Source organism: Euphorbia lathyris, chromosome 2 (genome assembly GCF_963576675.1).
Source record: "Euphorbia lathyris chromosome 2, ddEupLath1.1, whole genome shotgun sequence".
Taxonomy (NCBI): domain Eukaryota; kingdom Viridiplantae; phylum Streptophyta; class Magnoliopsida; order Malpighiales; family Euphorbiaceae; genus Euphorbia; species Euphorbia lathyris.
Genome location: NC_088911.1, coordinates 43,256,169 through 43,270,431, shown reverse-complemented (window position 1 = coordinate 43,270,431; position 14,263 = coordinate 43,256,169). Strand labels below are relative to the sequence as shown.

Here is a 14,263-nt window from a genome sequence, read left to right as displayed (position 1 = left end):
ACGAAATGAAATCATAAAAGAGAAACAAGAAAAAATGAATGAAATAATATTAAATTTTTTTGTCAGTTAGTTTCAGTTCCATATAGGAAATGATATACGTCTGATGTGTTTGGTTCGAATGAAATAATAAACCAGAGTTGTATTTTTAACAATAATTTTTATATATACATGTATCTATATTAATAAATTAATCACATGTAAACTTAAGAATGTAAATTAAGTAAAAAAGTAAAATCAAATAAATATAAGGATTAAAAGTGAAATTAGTTTAGAAATAAAAATATAAATAAATAAATATAAGGATAAAAAATCAAAAAATAAAATTTAATCAAAAATATTTTTTGAGGAAAAAATAAGAAAATATATAAATATAAGAATCAAAAGTGAAATTAATCCAATAATTAAAAAATAAAAATAAATAAATATATGAATTAAATAAAAAATAACAAATAAAATAGAAACTAAAATAAAATTTTATAAGGATGGTTGATGTCAAATTAGTAAGATAAGGGAAATGGATGAAAAACCATAACCAAGTAATCGATAATTATTTGATAATTACTATTAAATAAACTTATAAAGAGCTGATTTGCTCATATTATTTATAATATAAAATCATTCCATATATAACAGTTGCAGAAGCTTTTACTATTCAATTTATAATTGAATTGCATTCCACTTTTTGCACATTTGACCTCCAAATTTTCTTATTTCACTCACAATTGGAGGGCAGCAACGTCATTTGCTTTTCCTTTAGTAACTCACAAAAATGTTTTCGTTCCTCCAAGAGCAATATCGTCATTTGCTCTTCTCTTAGCCAAACATGAAAACATCGTCATATTTACTAGGGAAAGAGAGATGTGGTATTACTCCTTCGCTTTCTCATTCTTCACGGAGCCTCTCTTTCTCTTGTTTCCTTTTCTCTTTCTTTTCCTCCTTCGACCTGTTCCTAGCTTCCATGGCGGCGATCGCGTTTTCACGCCAACAAAAGAGAGATTTCCATGTTTAGTATGTTCCCCATGCTCTCATGTTCTGGTGTGCGACGTGTCCATTCCTTCGTCTTCATGGTATCACTAGATCCAGACGAATCTACATATGTCATTGTTTCTTCTGCGATTTTAATTTCAAGGTCTGTATTATTTCATTTTCTTGCCTCTCAAGTGTTGATTTCGTATATATTTTTTCTTGTTTGCTTCTTTTATGTTACTGATATGTTTCTAGTTTGTTTCTTTTCGGTTTTTCCTCTTTTCTTAATTGTGGCAGTTCTATTGTTCTCTAGGGGCTGATCTTTTTTGTGGAATTGAATGGTTTCTTATACTAAACGGTCTGCCTTCTGTTTGCGCATTTGATCGACTTCTCCATTGACGAAATCTTGGGTTCTTGTATGTATTTTTTTAGTTTGTTTTATATATTAAATGATTTTTTTCTGTTGCATGTATTACGAGTTCCATTTTGCTTTTCATTGGACTTGGGTTTAGCCTTTTTTTTCCTTATTGACAAGAATCTGTTGGACCTGGGTTTAGTATTTCAACGGATCGTTTTTTATTTTTATTAGCTGTTATATGTAATTTGTGTACCATTGCTTTGTTTCGCACCATATTTTCTGAACTTGGTGTTGAGAAAGCTAGATGAAATAGAAAGCATAGAGTTGATTGTTTTGTGGCATATTGTCTTAAGAGTTTCTGAATTTGTTATTTGTATATGGTAGTTGTTTGTGCTCTGATGTTTTAGAGCTTTTGTTTTTTTTTCCTCTGACGTGTATAATTTGTAGTTCAAGGTATCTCATTGTGCAGTTACAAACAATATGAGTGCTTGTGGATTTTACAAGTACTTTTAAGATTTTGCAGCTGTTTGTGTATTTCACATTTGTGTGTTGGCTCATAATTGACTATGTTAGGAAATAATTGTCGTACACTCGGATGCAATTTGAATATGAAATTTCTTTGATTACTACTTTACATGTTTGATAGTATATATTTTTCTAGAACTTTATTGCTTAATTTTGTTATTTCATGGTAGCGTTAGACCCCTAATCAAGAACTGTTCCCATCATAATTGTGCCAAAAATACCGTATCCCTAGGACTTTTCTTTCAAGAATGACATTTTTCATTTTTTGGTTCATTAAGCCCTTAATTTTTTATTTGGATACGTTAAGCCCCTGATCTTTTATTTTTTATCTCATTAAGCACTTAATGACCAAATTAGTAAGTTGTGAATATGTAATTCTGTTAAAAAGACGTTATTAACGCATTACTTTAGAGGCTCAATTTATATATTTAAACTCATTACACTACCTCTTACCAAACTAGACACTTTCAATGTTATCTTTCCCGAAATATCCTTAATATATATATTATGATTTAACCAATTATTGTGGAACCTTACTTGTGCAAAGACAAATTGCGGACTTGTTTGTGCGATTTTTGCACAATTTTCTGCTTTGGTTATGGTGCAATTTCTTGCTGCAATTCAATGGCAAAGGTCGAAAAGAAGATAAGTGATAATTTCCTTGCATGTTTATAGTTTACTAGCTGAGAATTTTGTTATGATCTATGGTTTACTGGTTGAGGCTTTATTGTTTAGTAGTTTTTCTAGGGATTTAAAGGTCATTAGGGTTATATTTTATGTTATAAACATATTAGAAACTTATTGGAATGTTATTTATGATGCATTTTGCGTGATTAAATGTTAAAAATCTCTTATTTCACCAGGAAGTCAATTTCACAGTCATGAAAATCATCCTCAGCGAAAGCAACTGCGAAGGAAATTCATATCATTTATTTGAATTTCCTCCGCAGTTGCTTTCACTGCGAAAGATTTTAATGGCTGCAAAATAACTTTGAGTGGATGAGTGACTTCATAGTTTCACAAACTATGGAGTCACATTTTGTTATCTGTTTCACAGTTGCATCAACTATGGAGTATAATTTAATTGCTTTTGTTTCGCAGTGTGAAGTAGTTTATGACAGTGAAGTAGTATTGTTTTCTTGTTTCCCTTACACTTATTTCCATTTTTGTGAAGGTTGACGCTTCTAAGAAGGATTCAAAGAAGCGAGAGAGAGGAGTATCTTTTGATGACAGACTTAAAGGCATAAAATTCAAGTATCCGTTCAGCTTGAATACGAAGGCATTAACCACAGTGAGGGCTAACATCGAGGTAATGAAGAAAGTGAAGAGCAAATTGCCAAAAGACCAAAATGGAATTGTTTAAGACCATTTATTTCGAGCATTTGGTGGATATGGAAGTGTGCACGTTATCTACTCTCATATGACATGATATAATAACTAGAGAGATTACTCCACCAAACTCAAAATATAGAGAGACATAGTTCAACATCAACAGAGTTGAACTCAAATTTGGAGATTGAGAGTATGGACTGATCACCGGGTTGAGATTTGGTGACACGAACACAATTTTACAAAAAATGAATCTATTAAAGAAGAATAACAAATTAAGAGACATGTACTTTAGAGGTAGTCAGAGCTTAACACACAAACAAATGTATATGAAGCTTTCGACAACACAAATTGGCACGATGAAGAATACGGTGATGCAGTATTAATGGAAATATTGTATGTTATACATAAGATATTTTTCACTATCGACCTATCTCATTCAGTGGATAATAATATCATCGACCTCACCTACTTTCCTAAGCTTTTTAATGATTTTGCATTGGGAGTAATTTATTGGGAAAAGACTTATAGGACCACACAAATGGCTATAACTAGTTCATCTAGCAAAGGAAAGTTTGAGAAATTCACTCAAGGGAGGATTGATAAGGATTGATAGCACCATGCCATATCAACTAATTGGGTTAGCACAAGCATTCCAGGTATGATTTATATATGTGTGTGTGAAATGATTTTAGATTTGTATCAACATATTTGAATTGAACTAAACTTTTATACAGGTTTGGATACTCGAGGTATGGAAAACCTGGTCGATGTGTCAGCTTCAATGTGGGATTACAACTTGATTGAAAAACATTCTCATTCTTCATAACTCGAAATAGTAGTTGTGCATCTAATGTTCGGGGTTCAAAAGTAACATATAGTGGGATCACACCACTTGGATTCATTTGGCAATACTTTATGCAACAATCAACATCACTGGAATCAACAGTAGGAACTATTATTCAAAGAAAATTGTTTGGACCGTATGTTGTTTACATGGCCATACGTAGGTCAAATGATGTTGAATCAACACGTATAGAAGTGCAGACTCTTTCTTGTAAAATATCGAAGTTGATTTTTTGAAAACCGAAGCAACTTCGATTCACCATCCACGTATATGGTTTATCCCTCTGTTTTCCATTGGCGGTTCCACGTAATCACACACAAAACACGGTCGATTGATACTGCTACCGTTGAGAAACAAACACATTATCAAAACAATATTATATAAAAATAGTCTAGAAAATTTTACTTCATAGTTTAGACAACTACAGACCAGGGGAGAAAACTGCGAAATAAATGTGCTTTGCAGTACTCCGCAGATCATGAACTACAAACCCTATTCTCATAAACCTTATAACTAACTGTCGACCATAATTTATGATTCTGCAAAGCCAATTGCTTCACATATTACGATTATGCGAAGCAAAATCATAAATTGCGAACACTACGAGTTGGATAAACCCTCCAAATTTATATCTCAATGTTAGCATTATCTTAAAATACATAGAACTAACTTATATAAATGAATTTATGTATGTAAAATCGACAAAATACTTACATAAAAAGCTTTGGTCTTAGATTTATATATGAAATTGAAGTTGAATTGCAAAGAATAAAAATTCTTGAGTAATGTTCCGCAAGAATTGGTTAAGTCATAATATATATAATATATATTAAGGGTATTCAGGAAAGATAACATTAAAAGTGTTTAATTTAGTAAAAAGTAATATAATGAGTCTAGATATGTAAATATATCTCTCAATTGGAACAGTTTTATAATTTACCTTTTTAAATTGAGGTTGATTATTTCTTTGTGTTCAAATGGAGTTATTTATAGATTTTTATAATTTATTACCGTTTGAATATTTTCTATCTGTTTGATTTTAATTTTTCTTTTCATATTTTAAATGCTATTGTCTTCAATTGTTATCATTTTTCTGTCTTTAATTGTATTTATAAAGATAAGAGTTCCACAAACTATTGCAAAAGAAAGGAAACTATTGTTTTATAAAAAATAGTCTGCAAATTATTGTAATTTTTTTTAAACAAAAAAACTTTTATATTGTTTGGTTCCAGTTGCATTCACATAGACCCTGATGATCACGTAAATTTGGTTATTCACCGTTAGATCTAGACGGATTAAATATAAGCCTTAGGATGTTTTGAATCTACACTTTAGGATTTTAATCCGCCTAGATCTAACGGTGAATGACCAAATTTACGTGGTCATCAGGGTCCATGTGAACGCAACTGGGTTCAGTAAATAGCTGAGCTGATTATTTTTTTATTAGCTGTTTTGGCTAGCCGATTGTGTGAACTTGCTTGGTAAAATTTAGTTGATTATTAATAAATGTTTATGTAAAATGACAAATAAGGACATGATAAAACATTTATTTGAAGTTATAGTGTAGTAATTAGGGATAAAAATGTTATTTAAAAGAGACGAAACAATAAGCTTCAAAATTAGCTTTTAGAGCATCTCCAAGAGATTCTTAGTGAGCTCTCTAAAAATAATATAAATAATTGACTCTTAGTGATTTAAGAGTAGCTAAGATATATCATCTCCAACAATGCTCATTATATTCACTCTTTATTTATTATTTTATTATTAAAATTATTATTTATTGTTACATTACCAATAGTGTGAGGAGAGAGACACATCAATAATAAATTATTAATAAAAAATGAAGTTAGGAGGCACTAAGAGGTGAGGAGATGCTCTCTATTAATAGAGAGGATGAGGAGACTCTAAGAGGCTGTTGGAGATGAATTTTCATTCACCCTCTTCAAATTTTAACTTAAGAGCCAACTTAAGAGACGGTTGGAGTTGCTCTTACAAATCCAATAAACTGTTTTAAGATTAGTTCAAATTTAGCACTTATTGGTAGGTGATCTGTAAATTCTACTTTAAATTCTCACTGAGATTTGTGGTTTGACATGACTTTGGGAATGGACATGCCTACCCTTACCTAAACTTTTTCTCACAGAAAAATCTATTAGCTTTTAGAGCATAAACAAGAAAAAGGAGGTACAGAACCCTCAAACTCTATATATAAGTCCTAGCAAAAATGTGAGCAAACAGTTTAACAAAAACAAACAAAACAATTAACTAATTAACCAATTTCTTAAGAAGGAATTTATAATCTTTGACATGGAATTTAAGACTTGAGGACTGTGAATCGCAGACACCATGACTTGCGATTACATTGTTGAGGCCCCTGCTCTTTCAGCCAACTAAAAGCTTCCATCGTACTCAAACCTTCCGCCAACAGAGGATCAAGAGGATAAGATAGAACCCCATTGTGAGCAGCAACTAAATTTCTACTAGCACTGCGAATTAAAATACCAAAGTCAATAGATTGAAAATCGGGGAATAACATTCATCAGAGTTGCACTTAGGGAAGCCTGTTGGAGATGGGAGCCATCTAACATCTGTTGAACTGGAGGGGGCTTGCTTCCAGCGGATAAAAATGTCGTCGCCCCTGGTGAAAATCACACCTGCAGCAGGAACAAAGCAAATTTTCCACACAATGTCTTTTCCAAGTGAGCATCACTCTAGTTTCCAAGTCTTGAAAATACTTGGATTTTGCCCCAAAATGGGGTTCAAAATGAAAATTTATCTCTATTGGGAGCCCGGTTAGACATTTTACCCACTGTAGGGTTTGTTTAACCGGGCTCGAAATCGGATGACAAACTTCCGGTTTCAAATTGTAAAGAAACCGGAAGTTTATCTTCGGGTTTCTAATTTTAATTTTTTTTTAATAATAAAAATTAGAAACCGGAAGGTTTGAATTTTATATTTATATTTTAAAAACTTTGAATTCTCTATCTCTGCTTTTCAAAAATATTTAATGGAAAATTTCAAAAAAGTCCCTCTATCTTTTTTAAACTTTTAATTTACCTTCAATCTTTACCTATTTATTTTTAAATTCATTAATTAAACATTTTCTTGTCAAATTAGTTAGTAGTAAATATCTAATTCGGTCAAAAATGTTTATTCTTTTAAATGTAAGTTTGAAATTATATTTTTGACAGTTTAAATTACGATTTTTACAGTTTTTTTTATAATTTCAAACGTCACCGAAAAGTTACGGTTCAAAGTGACCGTTAAACCATTTCAAACTGTAATTTAAACTGTTCGAAGTGACACGTTTACTTCTGCGTCCGTAGTGTACACGCCCACTCACACAGTGCCAGCGCACTGCTCTTCTTCTCGACGTGTTGTTGAGTGTCGAATCTGACTCCCTTCACTTTTTCGAACCACCCGCTTAACTTTGGTCAATGGTTGGACATCAATTCAAGCAGAGTAGTTGGCAGATGGTTCAGAATTTTTCTTTTGGATTCCACATTATCTTATATTTTAATTCCATTTTTATAAGTAAAAAATAAGCCTCTTGAACTCGGTGTGTTTTAGTCTTTGTTTGGGAGTTTGGAGGTTAATGTAGGTGAGAGTTAAATGAGGTAATGGAAAGGGAATGGAAGTGATGGAAAGGAAAGTTAAAAATTAACCTTGTTTTGGAGTTTATAGGATATAAATGTTTAACCTGGTTTGAGAGTTTAAATATGGAGGGGAAAGAAGGTTAAATTTACTCTGCAGAGACAAAAAAATTTAAAAAAAATTTACGTTACTCCCATTAACTCCAAATTTAGCCCTTGTTTGGAAGGAGGTTAATGGGAGTAAATGAAAGTAATGGAAGGTTAAGCATTAAGTTAACCTTGTTTGGGAGTTATTTTTTGAGAGTAAATGGAGGTTAATGAGGTTAAATGTTTACTTTCTCTAACCTCCAAACTCTAACCTCCAAATTGGAGGTTAATGGGAGTAACATAAACTTTTTTAAAATTTCTCGTCTCTGCAGAGTAAATTTAACTTTCATTCCCCTCCATATTTAAACTCACAAACAAGGTTAAACATTTAACCTCATTTACATCCTATAAACTCCCAAATAAGGTTAATTTTTAACTTTCCATTCCATCACTTCCCTTCCCTTTCCATTACCTCCTTTAACTCTCACCTCCGTTAACCTCCAAACTCCCAAACAAAGGCTTAGAGGTTAGAGTTTGGAGGTTAGAGGAAGTAAACATTTAACCCCATTAACCTCCATTTACTCTAAAAAAAATAACTCTCAAACAAGGTTAACTTAATACTTAACCTTCAGTTACTCCCATTTACTCTCATTAACCTCCTCCCAAACAAGGACTTAAAGAGAAGTCCATGGTTAATTATTTTTTGTCATTGAGGTTTTTGAAAATTGATTTCGTTATGGATTTGACTCTTAATATAATTTTTCTGTCGAGTTATTACGAGATGCGTTGTTAAGGAATTCGATCAGCTGATGTGGATATTTTCACTTCCATGTGGACAAATTGAAAAATAAGTTTATTGATTAGAAGAGAGTAAAAACTAAAAAGAAATTATAAAATTCGATTTTTAGTACTTCTTCCATCCTATTATATAAGTCGTTTTAGAAACTGATTTTTTTTTTCCAAAATATAGGTCGTTTTGATTTTCCAAAAACTTTTAATTTAGTTTTTTTGGTCCAAACATTAAATTTTTTTGTCTTGATTTATGTGTTTTTTTAACATTCCAATGTTTATTGTCCAATAGTTACATGAGAGAGAATTTTTTTTTAAGTTAACCAATGCAAATTTATTAATTTGACTTAATATTAATTGTATTTCTTAATTTGTGTAAAAATTTCTAGAATGACTTATATTATGAGACGGAGGTAGTAGGTTCTTTCAAGCTGGAAATCGATTTTGGAAGGATATACTTGAAATGGATTCTACTATTGGAGGAGAAGATCTATTTGACGATTCTAATACTAAAAATCGCGGAATTAGAAAAAGAAGGTCAAGCTTGAAAGAATTTATTGACAATTGATTCCTATAATTTCTTTTTACTTTTTATTTTCTATTTTTTCTAATTAAGAAACTTTTATTTTTATTTGTCCGTGTCAATATGTTAAATCATCCTAATAACATATATCATCCAAACTTGATGAAAAAATTAAATAAGAGTTAGATCCATAATAAAATCGATAATGAAATATTCAATACAAGCTTGACCATTAAAACTTAAAACAAGAAAGTTAAGGTGGTTTTTTTATATATATATAATACCTGCAACTACTAAAAAGAAGAAAAGTTCAAAAGACAGCTATTGATCAAAAATAGAATCCGTAAAGAAACGAAATGTCAGCCAACGTGCAGTCAAAATTAGCCCCATTGTAGGGATAATAACAGTCAAACTAAATAACACTCGTCAAAAGGTAAGCCGGCAACGCAAGGTTAAGTAGTAATTGTTTAATTTGATTGACGAAAGAAAAGTATAAAAACGCGGATTTAAAACTAAAAGGTTAAACATTGACTTAATTAAACCAACGTACGTACATAGTACACAGAACCTGAACTGATGAAGAAGACTCATTCAGAGACCCAACCTTCTCATTCTTCTCTCAACTCTCTGCTTCTCCTTGTACTCAATTCTTCTAATTGCCTAATAAACCTGCAACTGGAGCCGTTATCACCAATTACACCGTTCCAAGGCTGAGGTTTATCGGATGCCTTCATGGGATTTTTCTCCCATTTATGTGCTTGCCTAGAGAAGCTCAGATCCAACCGAGCTGCTAAGACAGGTGCCACTCAGGACGACTTGGAAGCTTTTGATCTCTTCTTTGATCTCCGAACGCTTCAAATTGCTACTAATTTCTTCTCCGAATTGAACCGGCTTGGTCACGGAGGATTCGGTCCCGTTTACAAGGTGCTAAATCCTCTTACTGCAATCTTTTTAAATAGGGATAACAGGAGAACTGTATATTAGCGGAGCTTATTGAGGACGAAGATAACAGTACATTTACTGAGTTTAGGAATGTTGTAACTTGGCTATATAGCTTCATTTTTTATTTATACGGTTCTAGGGATTTTCTTACAAAACAATGATTCATATGCCCTAGCTCGAAACAATGATTTTCTTAAAGGGAGGATGCTGAGAAAATGTCGTTGGTGGGACCATTTTTATTTGACTAGACTAGTAAAAAGCCACCCAAATCGGTATGACAACTTTTACAGACCAATTTGTGCATTTCATACAACCATTTCAGCCTATTGATAAACCTATTGGTGGGAATGTTTCGATACAAGGTGTTTGTGATGGTCTCTCTTAATATATTAGTGCTAAATTGATATTTTTTTAACACAGTTTCGATGAAATTTCCGCCTTCTCCGGCGAGCAATCCGTCCTTCATATGATAATGAAATACGGTCAAATGGGGGTGAAATTGACCCTTATCCCTTTAATCTTTATATCATTCTTGTTATTGTTGTTTTCATTTTTGAAGATGATTGCATTTAGGTTTGATCTGATGGGTTTGGCAATGATGTGAATAATTGAGCTGTTTTCTGGCAGGGATTGTTACCAAGTAGTCAAAAAGTTGCTGTAAAAAAGCTTTCATTAAGTTCAAGACAGGGAGTGAGAGAATTCACCAATGAGGTGAAACTATTACTGAGAATCCAGCACAAGAACTTGGTTACTCTGTTAGGATGTTGTGTTGAAGGACCTGAGAAGATGCTTGTTTATGAATATCTGCCAAACAAAAGCCTTGATTACTTTCTCTTTGGTAAAAAAAAAAAAGTAAAAAAATAAGATTAATGAGTCTTCCTAAGGTTATTAAGACTAACGCTAACAGTCCAAGTGTTGAAATTCTCAGATAAAATGAAATCAGCTTCCCTTGATTGGACAACTCGGTTTAGAATAATTACAGGAGTCGCAAAAGGTCTTCTCTACCTCCATGAAGAAGCCCCTGAAAGGATCATTCATAGAGACATCAAAGCCAGTAATGTTTTGTTAGATGAACATTTAAATCCCAAGATATCAGATTTTGGCCTGGCAAGGCTCTTTCCTGGCGATGACACTCATATGGATACATTTAGGATTTCTGGTACACAGTGAGTAAACTTATTCATGCTTGGCTTATACATATTTATACAGATAGAAATGTAGAAATCAATGACATGGCTTTGTTAAATCGTGAATGTAGCGGTTATATGGCCCCTGAATATGCTATGCGCGGATATTTGTCGGTGAAGACCGATGTTTTTAGCTACGGAGTTTTGGTACTGGAGATTGTAAGTGGGAGAAAAAATTATGACCGCCAACTTGGTGGTGAAAAGGCAGACATCTTGTGCTATGTAAGTCAATTTTATTTCTGATGCATCTGTTACTCGTGTTTTGGAGACCAATCTGAATTTAAAAACGCACAAAATTCATTAGTATGTTGTTTGAAAAATTGGCTTCCAAGTTTATTTTATTAACTCTTTTGAAGTCCTACCTTTAAGGTAATAAAATTGACCTCAGTGACCTATCTAGACCTTTCCTTTTTTATATGCATTGCAGTCACTGCTACCATTGACTGACTTTTGCATCCCATATTAGTTTCACCAAAAGCAGACCATCCAATATTGATCTAACACTTCTGCCTTCTTTGATTCAAATTTACAGTAATAATTCATATGGGAAGATTAATATAAAAACTATTTTTGACTTAACTATTAACTATTAGTTTAAGTTTTTAGTTCTAAGTGGTTGCTTGACAATTCAGAACTCAAACTCTTATGGAGAAGGAAAAGAAGTTGATGTTTTGTGAAAAACATCACTGATTTTACATAGGGCTGTAAATGAGATGAGCGCTCGTTAGCGGCTCGATAAAACTCGACCGTGTTTAATTCGACTTATAAACAAACTGAACTTGAGCACAATTTTGAGGTTTGATTCGTAAATGAGACGAGTTTGAGCAAAACGAAACTTAGCTAGAAAGCTTGAGAGCAGACTTGGTTCGGTTTTTTTAATAATAGTATTTCTATAAAGAGTGAAATGTAAAACTACTTAGTTTTGTGTGAAATTGTAGCTTTGTAGATTTCAAATGTTAATGTCAAAAGTACGTAGCTTTCTGTTGAGGTTGCTTATGAACATAATCAATGAGTTGTTTACAAGCAAAGTTCATAAACAAAATTAATAAGTTTCTCGCGAGTAAAGCTCGTAATAAAATAAACGAGTTGCTCGCAAGCAGCTCATGATCAGATAATTTTCTTAATGAACTGAGCTCGAGCTCATCAATTTTTTGTCCAACCGAGCATGAGTAGAGCAAAGCTTGGCTTGGCTCGGTTCGATTATGGCCCTGTTTGAACATAACTAAGACAGTAAATCCTACATTCATTTTCTACCCAAATAACTTGACAATTACAGCTGATAATTCTTAAAATCATCTACATTCTACTTTTTTTTCAACTAATATCTGAATACTATTCAATGCCAAAAGACATGAAAACTAAAAATCAAAAATATATTCTTAGACAATGTATCACATAAGCTGCAAAAGTAAGAGGGCTGATATGAGCAATGTGGCTAGCTGTGTGTCAAGATGAGGATCTTAGATTCTGTGATTAAAATAGTTAATCAACTGAAATTCATGATATCATATGGAACTTAGGCTGTTGCTGCAATGCATCTGAGTATTGATTTTCAGATATCTTTTGTTTGGTGATTGTTAATCAGACATGGAAGCTGTATGAAGGAGGGAAGACATTAGATATAGTTGATCAAAACCTATCTAAGTACAATCGAGATGAGGCAGCAATGTGTATTCAACTGGGATTGTTATGCTGTCAGCAATTAATTGCAGAAAGACCTGATATGAACTCAGTTTATCTGATGCTTTCAAGTGATTCATTTACTTTAGCTCGACCAGGTAAACCTGGAATTCAAGGCCGTAGAGGACAGTTCACGACGACGAGCACTTCTGCTTTCTCTAATGATAAGACTAATGCTACCAGCACAAGCACTGGGATCACCAACGCTTCTGGGGGAAATAGTTTTGTTGAAGATTACTCTAGAAATTCCATGTCTATTTCTTCTATTGATGAAGGTAGATGACCATATAGCTCTGTTAATCTTGTGTATAGCATTAACATGTATTCTTTCTGATGTATATCTAGAGAATGTAATGTATTATTCCTTTTTCATTTTTAAGTTGTAAGTTTTATGCTCATTCTTTTTTGTTTTATGTTTTAATTGTTATTCCTTCTTTCATTTTATTTATTGTTTAAAATTTCTCAATTCATTAATAACGGACTAGTCCAGTACCGTTTTGCTTAATTGTTTTTTTTTTAAAATTGTAGTTGTTCTTCCCCTTTGTGGGTTGTTTCGTTCATTTTGTGTAATTATTTTCTCTTTCTTAATAATATTGTGTGTGTTTTGGATTTCCTGTGGGTGCCATCCTCCCGGCTTCAGCTTCTATTTAAAATTTTGATTTGTCTATTTCTGTGATTTTTTTTTTTTTTATTGAGTTCGAGTTCTAGCGTATGTAAAAAGCTTTAATTGAGCGAGAATCCATCTACAAAGTGTTTGACGAGATTCAAACTGAGAAATCAAATAAATCATTAAAAAATATTAAAAAAAAATTATTTTAATATTTTATTTATTTTGGTATACATATGTTTTTTTGAACCAGGTATATGAAAAGCCCCCAAAAAATATTTAGGTACATAAGTAGGATCCTTAATTTTTAACTAAGATAATCAAAAATCAGAATTTGATACATAATTATAAATATTTTTTAAATGGAGAAAAAACAATATTAAGTTTAATAAATTTGATGTCTAGTTAGAATTTGATATTTAAATATTCTAAATAGGAACCATAATTTTCTAACAAAGAAGTTTAAGTTGAGAGTTTATTAGACCTTATATTTTTACCTATTACACTAATTAATTATTATGTTTTTATAAATAATTAGATAAACGTTTATATTCATCAAACTATTTAGATCTTTTTGTGCAAATAAATGGTCAAATTAGACCGGATAAAATTAAAAATGATAAAATTATCTCTTACCATAATATAGTCTAGATATGTAGTAGGTTGAATAATTATTCTAAATATATAAATGGATCCCAATTTTATAAATTTCCTTTTTATTTATACAAATTAAAAGGATATCAAAATAATTTTATATATATATACATTATTAAATCATTACTTTCCATCCAAAACACGGAATTGTTTTATAAGCTTAATATATTATTTGC

General features: G+C 31.9%; 1 protein-coding gene and 1 long non-coding RNA gene across 2 annotated transcripts; both read left to right on the top strand.

The window, feature by feature from the left end:
- Nucleotides 1–777: 777 nt before the first annotated feature.
- Nucleotides 778–4,282, top strand: LOC136220355 (uncharacterized). The gene is made up of 3 exons (XR_010684500.1): nt 778–1,129; nt 3,024–3,837; nt 3,916–4,282. It is a non-coding gene; the product is annotated as an uncharacterized lncRNA (long non-coding RNA).
- Nucleotides 4,283–9,541: 5,259 nt separating this feature from the next.
- Nucleotides 9,542–13,438, top strand: LOC136217950 (cysteine-rich receptor-like protein kinase 10). The gene is made up of 5 exons (XM_066004660.1): nt 9,542–9,941; nt 10,587–10,797; nt 10,888–11,125; nt 11,218–11,368; nt 12,732–13,438. Exons 1-5 carry the CDS (start codon nt 9,750–9,752, stop codon nt 13,107–13,109), a joined length of 1,170 nt encoding a protein of 389 aa, XP_065860732.1. The 5' UTR covers nt 9,542–9,749; the 3' UTR covers nt 13,110–13,438.
- Nucleotides 13,439–14,263: the final 825 nt, after the last annotated feature.

What these genes read in the sequence shown, in the direction of transcription:
- LOC136217950 (XM_066004660.1), top strand. Translation starts at nt 9,750, where the DNA reads ATGGGATTTTTCTCCCATTTATGTGCTTGCCTAGAGAAGCTCAGATCC. An exon ending in GATTCGGTCCCGTTTACAAG is followed by an intron (nt 9,942 to 10,586) that starts GTGCTAAATCCT and finishes GTTTTCTGGCAG; the next exon opens with GGATTGTTACCAAGTAGTCA. An exon ending in CCTTGATTACTTTCTCTTTG is followed by an intron (nt 10,798 to 10,887) that starts GTAAAAAAAAAA and finishes TGAAATTCTCAG; the next exon opens with ATAAAATGAAATCAGCTTCC.